The 11,547-nt window shown below is 40.1% G+C and overlaps 1 protein-coding gene across 3 annotated transcripts in view; it reads right to left on the bottom strand.

The window, feature by feature from the left end:
- Window positions 1-11,547, bottom strand: part of LOC108924094 (ELM2 and SANT domain-containing protein 1-like) — a 31,594-nt gene that overhangs the window by 3,315 nt on the left and 16,732 nt on the right. For all 3 annotated transcript variants that reach the window (XM_018735252.2, XM_018735254.2, XM_018735253.2), the window contains exons 5-11: window positions 10,959-11,025; window positions 9,924-10,066; window positions 9,702-9,805; window positions 3,777-3,852; window positions 3,527-3,615; window positions 3,249-3,392; window positions 3,025-3,135 (exon numbers count right to left, since the gene is read on the bottom strand). In XM_018735252.2, coding sequence (XP_018590768.1) covers window positions 3,025-3,135; window positions 3,249-3,392; window positions 3,527-3,615; window positions 3,777-3,852; window positions 9,702-9,805; window positions 9,924-10,066; window positions 10,959-11,025 — 734 coding nt within the window. The remainder of the gene's footprint in view (window positions 1-3,024; window positions 3,136-3,248; window positions 3,393-3,526; window positions 3,616-3,776; window positions 3,853-9,701; window positions 9,806-9,923; window positions 10,067-10,958; window positions 11,026-11,547) is intronic.

Below are 11,547 nucleotides of genomic sequence, written 5' to 3'. Positions count from 1 at the left end.
TCACTCAAACACAGAGAGAATATGCAAACTTCATAGAAAGGAGCTGTGAGGTACCAGCACTACCTGCTGCACCACTTTGCTGCCCTGACTCATGTCAGTCTTGAGCAAATTTCTGCAGATTCCTGCAGCATCTTATTGCTAAACATTACCATGATTCCCAAACAGACAGACAGAGACTGGCACAAATTTTACATAATGTCCCATATTAGGCAGGAATATTTCTGAACACCCGCAAGGAATGTGTTCATTTTTAACAAATGAATGTGAAAAAAAGACACATGGAACACCATCTTCTAAAGCAAAATTCTAAAGCTTTATAAGGCCACATCCCCCTTCAGGAATCTGCTGAACGCTAAGGAGTAATCTTCGAAAAATGGTCATAAACAGAGGAAAATATTTATTACATAAACTTGATTACCTTCATAGAGAATTACGTCAAAGATTTATAAATTATATGCGGACAGCTTTATTTTGAAAGCATGCCAGTGCTTTACAGACCGCAGAACACATCCATGGACCCCATGTTATGAAACAATGTTTTTTTAAAAAATCCTTTTTTAAACCATTATATTTAAATTTACTTATGAACGTAATAATATAAAACAAATGAATAACTAATCTTCTACACAAAAAAGCAGACGTATATATGATCATTTCAGCCATGTTCCATATATTCATATAACATGTCACATCATCTACAAAACACTCATACACCTGAAGACAATGGAAAATGGATGACTAAATCCTCTTTCAGCCTTCAATAATACACTGGCATCGAAGCCTGAAGTCTATTTTGTTCTGATAAAAGCCGCATTTATAGACTAACGTTCAGTATAAATATGGGGGCAGCTGGTATCGTAGTGGTTAGAGCTGCTGCCTCTGGTCCCAAAGGCCACACGTTTAAGTCTTACCTCCAGCTGTAGTCATCTTAAGCAAGGTACTTACCCTAAATTACTCCAGTATTATTACCCAGCTTCATAAATGGGGAAAATAATTTGAAGTAGTTTAACACCGTGATTGCCTTTGAGAAAAGTGTCAGCTAAAAGGCGGCACGATGGCACAGTTAGTAGCACTGCTGTGGGTTCCATCCTCACTCAGTGTGGAGTTTGTATGTTCTCCCTGTGTCTGCGTGGGTTTCCTCCCACGTTCCAAAGACATGCTGTTCAGGTTCACCCACAGTGTGTGAGTGACAGAGAGAGTGTGTTCCATTGATGTATGGATGAGTGACCCAGTGTAAGTAGTGTATCTAGCAGTGTAAATCACTGCAGTGAATAAGGTGTGTGGGCTGGTAACACCACAGAGTTCATTGGAAGTCGCTTTGGAGAAAAGTTTCTGCTAAATAAATGTAAATGAATAAATGTTAAATGTAGTGGAACCCTACCAATCTTTCCCACCCTGGCCATTACATCTTCCAACTCTCCCTTCTGGAAGCAATCAGGACTCAAGCAACAAGGCACAAAAATAGCCTTTTCCCTCAAGCTGTGTCCCTTATGGATTTCTGGAGTGCACTAAGGTTCTTCTGCTGGCATCCAGCTTCTAAACTCACACAACACCATTAAGACACAGCCCTGATAATACAGCACATACAGTCCTAATCTTAATATCGCTATTGTTACTGTTCTGCCTTGATTTTTTTTTTTTTTTTTACTCAAAGAGGCTTTAGAACTGTACTTAATTATACAGACAGACTTTCACGAGAATAAACTAATTAAATGCATATTGTATAGCAAGGGCTCCTTTGATGGGAATTCAGACTTAGCAAAAATTGTAATTTGTGGTATAAAATGTCATGTAATGACCTACCACCTGCCATGAGAAACACCTTAGAAGAACAGAAATTTCCAGTCAAAATACGAGCCTTGGTGAAAGCAGACACCATACAGCAGCCGCCACCCTCCCACGTGTGGCCTAACTTCTCCTAACACATCTCAATCATCTCACAGCCTTTCGCCTTCTAGCAAGAAACTGAATTTGCAGTACTTCATAATAATGTGCACTAAACTAAAAAAAGGATTTAAAGAAACTGAAAAGAGAAGTTTAACAAGAAAAAGCAAGTGAAAGATTTCTCTCTATCTCACTGAGAATATTTCTCAAAGGCAGTATTATGAAAACTGACAGTACTAAAAATACAGAGTGAAACAGGAACTCTAAGGCACCCAATGCTGCCCAAGAACAACAGAACAAAACAGAATAGAAACAGTACGATAAATGACGAGAAGGAAACTGGCTAGAAAAAGGGAGCATGCAAATGCTAATACATCATATACAGGTGGTCCCCAACTTACAACGGGGTTAAGTTCAGCAAAACCCATCGCAAGTGGAAAATATCATAAGTTGAAAATGCATTTAATACACCTAATGCACACCTCTGCGTCACAGACTGGGAGATGCGGACCGCTGCCCAGCATTGCGATAAGAGTATCGCACCACATATCACTTGCTCGGGGGGGGGAATAAAAAATAAAATCAAAATGCAAAATTTGAAGTACTTTGTCATGGACGAGGGCGGGAGACCGAACAGTTGGTGTGGACCCAACTGCAGGTTCGATTATTGTAGGAACCAAAACAAGGAGTAAGCAAGGGTCGTAGTCGGGACAGGCATGGGTCGTTCAAGGCGCAGACATTGTTCTTGGGATAAGACAGGAACGCAAGTCAATCAAGCAAAGCAGGAGATCTGAAACCGGGAAGGCAGCAAACAGAACGAAAGGCAAAGGAGGTAAGCAGGGTTCTATCACTATCGCAGGAGAAGCAGGTTTACTCAACAAGGTTCTGCAACCAGGTGAGCCGGCACAGTTTCCTTTATACCCTGCTGCTCTAATTCAGGGTAGGTGCGATCGATTGACACGAGAGCGTGGCATACGGTTTCTACTGAATGTCTATCGCCAGCTCACCATCGTAAAATTGAAAAAATCGTAAGACGAACCATCGTAAATCGGGGACCACCTGTACGTAAGCAATACATCTAATACTTAAGCCTAGATTTTTATACCATACCTCTGAGCTACCCCCAACGTGCTCACTAACCTGCAGTGGCTGTGTCGCCTTGGCTGGGCTGCCCTCGCGCTTGACGTCACATGACCCCTCCTCCCTTACATGGTCATCGTCTTCCTTGGATGTGTCATATCGCTGGGAGTTCTGCATCAGTGACATAGATGCTTTTGTTAAAAATTACACTGCAGTTTGGCAAGTGCCACAACACTCTGACTGATGCAGTGCAGAACGGTGGGTGTAAAATGAGCCCTGCTCACCTTAATGTCCACCTCCACATCCGAGGCCCTTAGCTCAGGAAGATCAGCCTCACCGTATATCAGCACCCCGTTGCGGCCGAGCTTCACCTGCTTCTTGTAAGTGTAGTAGAACTCGACACATTGGGCCACAGTCTTTGTGCGCACCTGTAGCATTGGACACACAGAAACACATCCCTTTGCTAAAGGTATATTTTCACTTCCTTATGAGAAATGACCACAGTGTTTCAAGCCATCAACTATTATTCATTTTCTTGTTATGGATCTCCAAGACCACATACCAGTTTCTGGACCAGGAAGAAGTCCTTCTTGTAGGCAGCAATGCCCTTGTTGAAGAATCCCCTCTCTGCCGGGGTCCAACAGTCTGACCCTGCAAGAGATGCCATACCCACACAAATCAGTCATGTCTATACAACGTCTCTGTTCTGTACAAGCGGGCACAGAAATCCAGGAGATCCCAGCCTGGGACACTGATGCTACAGAAAACAGAACACATTCCAACCTCTAACACTTGCACAATGGCACTCTCACCTGAGTAGTGGTAGTCCCCCAGAGTGTGGGCTTTGGGGAAGATTGGGTCCTTCAGAAGCAAGAGCTCCAAGACTTTCTGGAATAAAGAAGATAAAGCAGTGGAAAATATTACACCCTTTCAGGTTAAAAAAATTGAAACCAAGTCAATCTTTAAACTGATATTTGGGTGGCACGGCAGCACAGCGAGTAACGCCGCAGTCTCACAGCACCTGGGTGGTGCGAGAGGATATGGGTTCAATTCCCACTCAGTTTGTGTGGAGTTTGCATGCTCTCCTTGTGTCTGTGTGGGTTTCCTCCCACAGTCCAAAGACAAGCTGTTCAGGTTCCCCCATAGTGTGTGAGTGACAGAGGGAGTGTGTTCCACTGATGTATGGATGAATGATCCATTGTAAGTACTGTACAGTACAGTGTAAGTCACCTCGGTGAATAAGGTGTGTGGGCTGATAACACTACATAGAGTTCATTGGAAGTCACCTTGGAGAAAAGCATCTGCTAAATAAATAAATGTAAATGATATTAAAAGAGAAAGATCCTCTAACAAGACTATCCAGTACTTCCATTCCCGTATTCATGTTAGTATTGCAGGGCAAGGCAATGCTGTGCCTTGAGACAGAAACGGGGCACATACACACCTCCAACCTGAACAGCAGCCTGCAGTTCAAGTCTCATCTATAATATAACCACCAGTTAGGTGATCCCAAATTTCAGTACGATGAAGACTCGACTCGGCTTCAGGATGCAGGTTTCTAAACCTTGCATTCAAGTCTATACCGCACTCAAATTTGAGATCAACTAACTGGAGGTTATGTTGTAGAAACTTTTAAACAGCTTGAATAATTTGATGTTAACCTTGACCTTCTCAGTTATGTCAGACTGATCTTTATCTAAGCTCTTAAGCAGTTGATGTTATTAGTTACTTCCCTTACTCTTCAAATTTAGCCATGCTTTCCTGTGCTGTTAGTTAAGAGACCTGTAACAGACGCACACATTGCAGCCCATCAGGCTCCAGAACAAAAATTCTCGATTTGTATTAGTGTATTCTGAACAAAATAATTACATAGCTCCTTGTCATCAAAACAAGCAGAACACCGTTATTTAACGAATAATTGTCAGACACTACAATTCAATATCCTATTATTCTTCCACAGTTACTTTCTCCTTTGTATACTGAACAGTATTAAATACAGATTTTCCCAGCTTAACGGGACTAATTTTTTCTGAAAAAGAACCTTGTAAAATATGGGACTATTATGGATAAGCAAAATTAGCTAAACTTTAATGTTTGCTTTTCCAATGTTCGTTTGCATTCCACCTTTTTTCGATCGCTTTATTATTTCCACTTTAGTTTCAATCATGATCGTTTTCCTTTTCTTAAATGTATCACCATCACTTGCATCACATTTACGCTTTGGTGCAATGGTTAGAAGGATAAAAACTACAACATTTAAGCCAAATAGAGTAACACACGAAACACTTAACAGCAACATGGTCCGACTAAAAAGGAGGAAGTCTGTCCAACCTCGGGCTCACGCGCCCCGCCCACAAGCCGACAAACAGCTGTAGACACGCAACGTTTTGATGCACATCACAAAATATCACCCGTTTGTTATTATGAATCATTGTATGTAACTCAAATTTTTAATATAATGGGTTTAATGTGAAATCTTCATTTGATTTTTACTTAAGGCTAACAAAAAAAACAAAAACTTCCGGTCAGTAAGGAGATGGTTCATAAGTATGGGTTGTACGCAAGTCAAACATTTGTAACCCGGGGACTGCCTGTACACAAAAACCACTGAACACATACAACCATCCCTTGCCTAACAGGGTTAATTTGTTCCATCAAACCACTAGGTAAATTCCTGTTGTAGGGGGTCAAAAAAACACTACTTCAAATGGGGGGGGGGGGGGGGGGGGGGGGTCTAATCAGCCCCCAGACAAAAACTGCATCACCTAAAATTACTGTCATGTATAGGAAAGATATTTAGTTAAGAAAAACAAATATATATCTGTAACAAAAATTATTACAAACATCCTTCAACCACACATTGTCTAATACAGTGAATTAATTCCATAACATGACCCTTTTAGGAAAATGCCAGTTATTATGGGGGTGAACTACCATTATTTCTTACAGGAAAAATTAGTCCAAAAACAGTCAAGACAAAGAATGCCACGTAAAATTGAAATTAACTAAATTAAAAGGTTTTTTCCATATGCGACTGAGAGACACATATCTGTAACAAAAGTAAGTTAATTCTATCACTTTTTTCCCAAATAATTAAAACTTGCATAATAAATTGTGAAGGAAAGCAAATAATTTTGGGATTGTCACTGCATACTCAGACTGACTCATAAATCACGAGAGAGTTTTATTTACAATAGTGTATGGGTACTCATGTTATAAAAACTTTATAAAATTCACATAACCAAGCTAATGATCAAGTTTATGGAGTCATATAGATATGGCCACGGAGGTCGAGAGTCTATTCAGCAAGTATATTAGGCAGGATACGTCCTGAACAGAAACACCGATAATCTGGCATAAATGTTTATAAAATTTTAAAAGAAAAAAGTTCAAGAACATTGCTTTAGGCCACCCTGCAAAGTGAACATTATGCTGTTACAAGTGCTGTTCATCAAATCAAGTCCTAACAAATGTTTGATGTCAGATGACCTTCCATCTAACCTTCTGTATGTTGTAAAACGAATGTGTTCTGTAATTTTCTTACACGTTCCCTTGAGTGTTTATTCCGTGTTTAGTGTTGTCATTGTCCTCAATGACTGTTGTGACCTTATAACAAGGGGCTGGAGCTTTTTTGTTTGGAAATCACTTGTACGGAGCTGACCACATGCATGTGGTGAAAATTTATCTTTTTTTTTTTTTTTTTTTGTCAGGATTACACAAAGGATATCTATATAAGTAAAAACAAGCAAAAATGCTGCTATACCGAATTATAAGCTTATTGTATGAATATATTTTCACAAGGCATTGCAGTGATTTTTCATTGTTTGGGACACTTATGTAAGGGATGACATTTTGCATAAGGCATCCTATGAAGCATGACATCTTATACTGAAAGCATGGGGTGAAATCTTACCATAGTTCAACTTATTTCAGTGCAGTAGTACTCCATGGAGTTATATTCAAATACTGTAGGGACGCATATGCCTTACCTGAATATCCTCAGTTACTATCTATGTATTTTATCTTACAGTACAGTTAACGTGGAGTGCATTTCTGGTGTATTAAAAATGGTCCAGCATACAGTATCTGTTTGTAAGATCAAGGACCTCATTCTGGATTACTATAGTAATTTCAGTTCAAGGGCCACTGATAGGGAGGAGCAATATCTGAGCGGCACAAGCTGGAGAAGGGGATAATTACAGGCTGTACAATCTCCATCATCCTCTTTGCGCTGGCCATGAACATGCTTGTGAAGTCAGCAGAGGCTGAGTGTAGAGGTTCACGCACCAAGTCTGGTGCCAGGCAACCACCCATCAGAGCCTTCATGGACAACCTGACAGTGATTACATGGTCCACCTCAGAACGTAGGTGGATATAGAAGAGGATACACAGGCTTATCACAATGGCTTGGATTAGCTTTATGCCTGCAAAGTCCAGATCACCAGCGTTGAGGAAAGGAAAACCTACTGATAAATTCAGCTTTAGCATAGGGAGTACTCTAATTCCGGAACCCATTGAAGAATTTAGGCAACTGGCACGATTGCATCCTAAGGGATACAGTGGCGATTTAGGCAATTTGCAAATAATTGGAGGGGTGGCTAGGAGTAGTGGATAAGTCAGGAGATTTGGCTAACATTAAAGCATGAATTTATCAGCACGACATCCTACCACAAATGCTCTGGTCCCTTCTGGTTTACCAAGTCCTGATAATTAATCAGCAGTTTTAGAAAACAAGAGGAAAATAAGTTGCTGTTTTCACAAGTGGCTTGGTGTACATCAAAGCTTGTGCAACACTGTTTTGTAAAAGCGATGGAGGATTAAAGAATGGCCCAGAAGGTTAGGATTCAACAGCAGGGAGTGTGGATGAGGTGGTAACAGGCATTCAAACATAAAGGGTCATGAGGAACGCTCTGGAAAACAGGAATAACGGGTACTAACAAAAGAAAGATGGTGAGATATGAAGGACTGGTGGAACAGTGCCTCGCAAAAGGTTGGTGGATAGGGTATATGGCCAACGAAGTAGGCTGCAGGAGCTTTATAGGGAGGTCTTTGTATAGGGCAGATATCACTATTGTATGCTGAGTATCACAGACAGCCAGAAGGAGGACATGAAAGTTAAGGCTGTGAAGAGAAAAATTTGGTGGATGCGGATCAGAAGACCTGAACTGTAGGTTCAAAGTAGCACTACCTGAACAGAGAATGGAGGGTCAACCTGGACTCGGGTGTCAGCTGTTGAAAGACAAACCACCTGAGAAACCCAGGCTATATCACTGATGACGTATCCAGATGCATCACAAGATGTAGGGCCGATGATTTTCCGCAAGAAAACGGATGGAATTCGCGGATTTAACATTTTGAAACGGAATTTAGGTTTTCACACGCAAAATTTCGTATTTTGCACATAAATCTAGCAAAAACAGTGTCTAATTGTTGAAATTTTATTAAATATAAGTTTTCTGAAGTCTCTTCACTAAATATGGTTGCTATTGGCAATGTTGCCATGACACGGTGTAAAGTAAACGACGTACCAAACTTGCAGAAATCTCCCAGAAGCCCTTGTTTCTATAGCGATCTTCCGCTGTTCCATTTGAGTGCACATATTGTGTACATTATAATTGTTTAACTGCGCATTACCACGTGACGAAAATATTTGGCGAATAGAAATTTAATTGTTTTACCACATGATGCAAACATGCGCATACATTTCAATGAAATTAGTCGGTTACTGCGCAGTCTAATTAACGTGAAGGTCAAATATTGTTAGCGCAAAAGCAATTGTCAATAAATTAGCTTTCGGCAGCGTTCGTTCATTTACGACAACCAATCAAATCGTTGAAAAACTGCCCGTTGTAAATTATAGTATGTAAATAAAAAACAGCTGATTGATAAAATTACACTGGCGCGAATTCGACAAATTTCACAGCAACACACCAGTCCCTATGGATTAATTACAGCAAATGGCGGTAAGTATTAATGTCCATAAATTTATTTTAGGCGGGGAAACATAGCCTATATAAAGAAATTCGCTGTCCCTCAGTCTTAGGCGCCAAAATTTTATTGGGAAGTTGTGTGCTCTTTTGATACTAGAAGTGTAATAGTAATACTATATGTAATTAAAAATGTCACAATTCAATAAACAGAATAATTATATATAAAATGTATTGTTTTAAGTATTCAAATGAAGAATATTCTAAAATATTTTATACTATCAAAATAAAAACATTTTTAGTTAAAAAATGGTTTTTGACACATCATTGCACGAATTATATCTGAAACGGAATTTGCCTCAATGCAAAATGGAAAATAATAAATTTTGAAACGGAAAATCATTGGCCCTAAAGATGTGCTATAAAATGTAGATGTAATATAAAAAAAAGACTGTGCAGAGGCTCAAGGCAACCTAAGACTTTGCTGGGTTCAGCGAGACACTATATCAATGTCACAGACACTGTGAACCACAGCAGTCATGTTTATGGGAAACTGGGTGTGGGTGGACAGCTCTCTGCCCTAGGAGCTAACTAGACTCATATGTTTAAGAAAGAATATGTCAGAATGCTGCTCATGTTAAACCAGGACCAATTGCTCAAACTAAAACTGTATTAGGGAATCCAAAATGGAATCAGTTGCCCAAAGGCCCCCTCCAGCATGCTCACAGAGGCTGCATTTGAGAACAGTCCAAATCACGACACCCTGAATTTACAGGTTCTACCTAAAATTTCTCCGTAGTTCCCACTTACCAGGATGTCCCCCTGGCACTCGTGCAGACAGTGCATTGCCAACTCCTGATTGGTCCCACCCCCGCACAGGGCACTTGAACAGGCCAAATTCATGAGGTCATTCACTACAAAGAAGAGTGGGAGAAAGCAAAAGAACAGTCAGAGAAACAGGACCCGGAATGAAGAAACAGTCCACGATTACAAATAAACTGTCGCACTCATAGACAGTACTGGGAGAATTACCGCGCTCCTGCTGTGCAGATGTGAACTCCACCTCTGGGATTGGCATCCACACAAGATCGGCCAGATGCTGGTCTTGCTGGGCAATAGAGCGGTCCAGAAGTTCTGGCACTTCTGCCTGGTACTGCTGCCCAATATTGATCCGTCTGAACACGGATCGAAAGAAAAAAAGAAGAAACAAAAAAAAGGCGCAGGAAAGGTTCAAGCTCAGCAACAGATACTGTAGTAAAAAGCCATTTGATGTACCATTTACATAGATATTTTAAAAATCTAGTGTACCATGGGCATTAAAGTTCCAGAACATTATGCCTTTGTTAATGCACCTAATCGTTATTCATCTGAAGAATGTTTGTGCTGTAAATCAATGTGAAAACAACAAGTTTTTGCAGGATTTCATTTCGGTACAGAGATTCTGAATGTTTAAAACAAACCTCACTTCATCTCCCTGTGCCGTCTTGATTTATACACCAAAAAACCAATCCTTTAAAAGGCAAAGCTCTACATTTTTAAACCCCATCTTCCCCTTAAGAGGTTTTAATTTGGATTTTAAAAGTTAAGTGACGAGAACACCGAGCTAATGGAGAGTCCTTGATGAACTGGTACAAAGACCCAAGGCTGCTTTCATTGAGGGGTTCTGAAGGGAGGAAGAGAAGCTTCCTGGTAGTGAAGTGTCACAAGACTACCACGGTATGACGCCAAGCTAAATTGCGTGCCATTCAAAACAATCTAAGATAAGCTGTCAGGTCTCATCAAAGAGAAATATAATCAGCAACAGGGATAAACAGATGAATAGAGGCCAGGAATGTTTACACAAGAGAAACCCTCAAAGTGATAATAAATAACAATTCAAAGCAAGGAGCTATTATATTCCACGCTGTCTCCACATGGAAGCCATCAAGAGCTCAGCCCTCCAGGAAGGGAAGAAGAAGGGCTTTCTACCCAAAGGGAAGGAAGACCAGTTCAGCATGGAAGTTCTCTGAGGTTTTATTACTCACACCAGGAAAATTAACAGGATTGCGTAACAGTGATGGCACTTACGGTTCAATGCTGACAGGTGTCGCCTCCCCCATTGCAGGCAGAATGGGAGGTGTTGTATCTGAACTGCCTGCAAAGCACAGAACATGGGGCCTGATCATCTGAAATAAGTTCAAGTCCAACATTGATCCACTAATAGGTTTACTCACTTCATATAACGGAGATAATTCTTTCCATTGAATTACCTCCTTAGCCTAATTCCCATCGTGAGAAAAAAATTATATTAATCATTATTTCTTTTGAAAAAAGTTCTGTGATGAAAAATGTATCTAAAATGAATTAAAACATTATTTCCAGCTTTCCTTTTACTCTTACATTTTCATTTATTCATTATCAATTAATGCACTGATGGCTCAGAGATTTTTATATTATAAACATGGATTGAACATCAGTTGTGGAAAGAACAGCGGAGCTTTTCTCCATTGGATTTTTTTTAAACATCTTTTACCTAGCCATCCCTTATTTTGTTGTCAAAAAAGCTGCTTTTATAACCCTTTTCCACATGGCTTGTGTTTTAAACAGTGAGATTCTCATTCTGAAGTGCTTCACTGGTGAATGTTTATTTTTCTGCTTCTAAATTAGAAACACTTTG

This window comes from Scleropages formosus, chromosome 1 (assembly GCF_900964775.1).
Source record: "Scleropages formosus chromosome 1, fSclFor1.1, whole genome shotgun sequence".
NCBI classification, from domain to species: domain Eukaryota; kingdom Metazoa; phylum Chordata; class Actinopteri; order Osteoglossiformes; family Osteoglossidae; genus Scleropages; species Scleropages formosus.
Note: the sequence above shows the minus strand (reverse complement) of the source record. Positions and strands in the feature narration are given on the sequence as shown.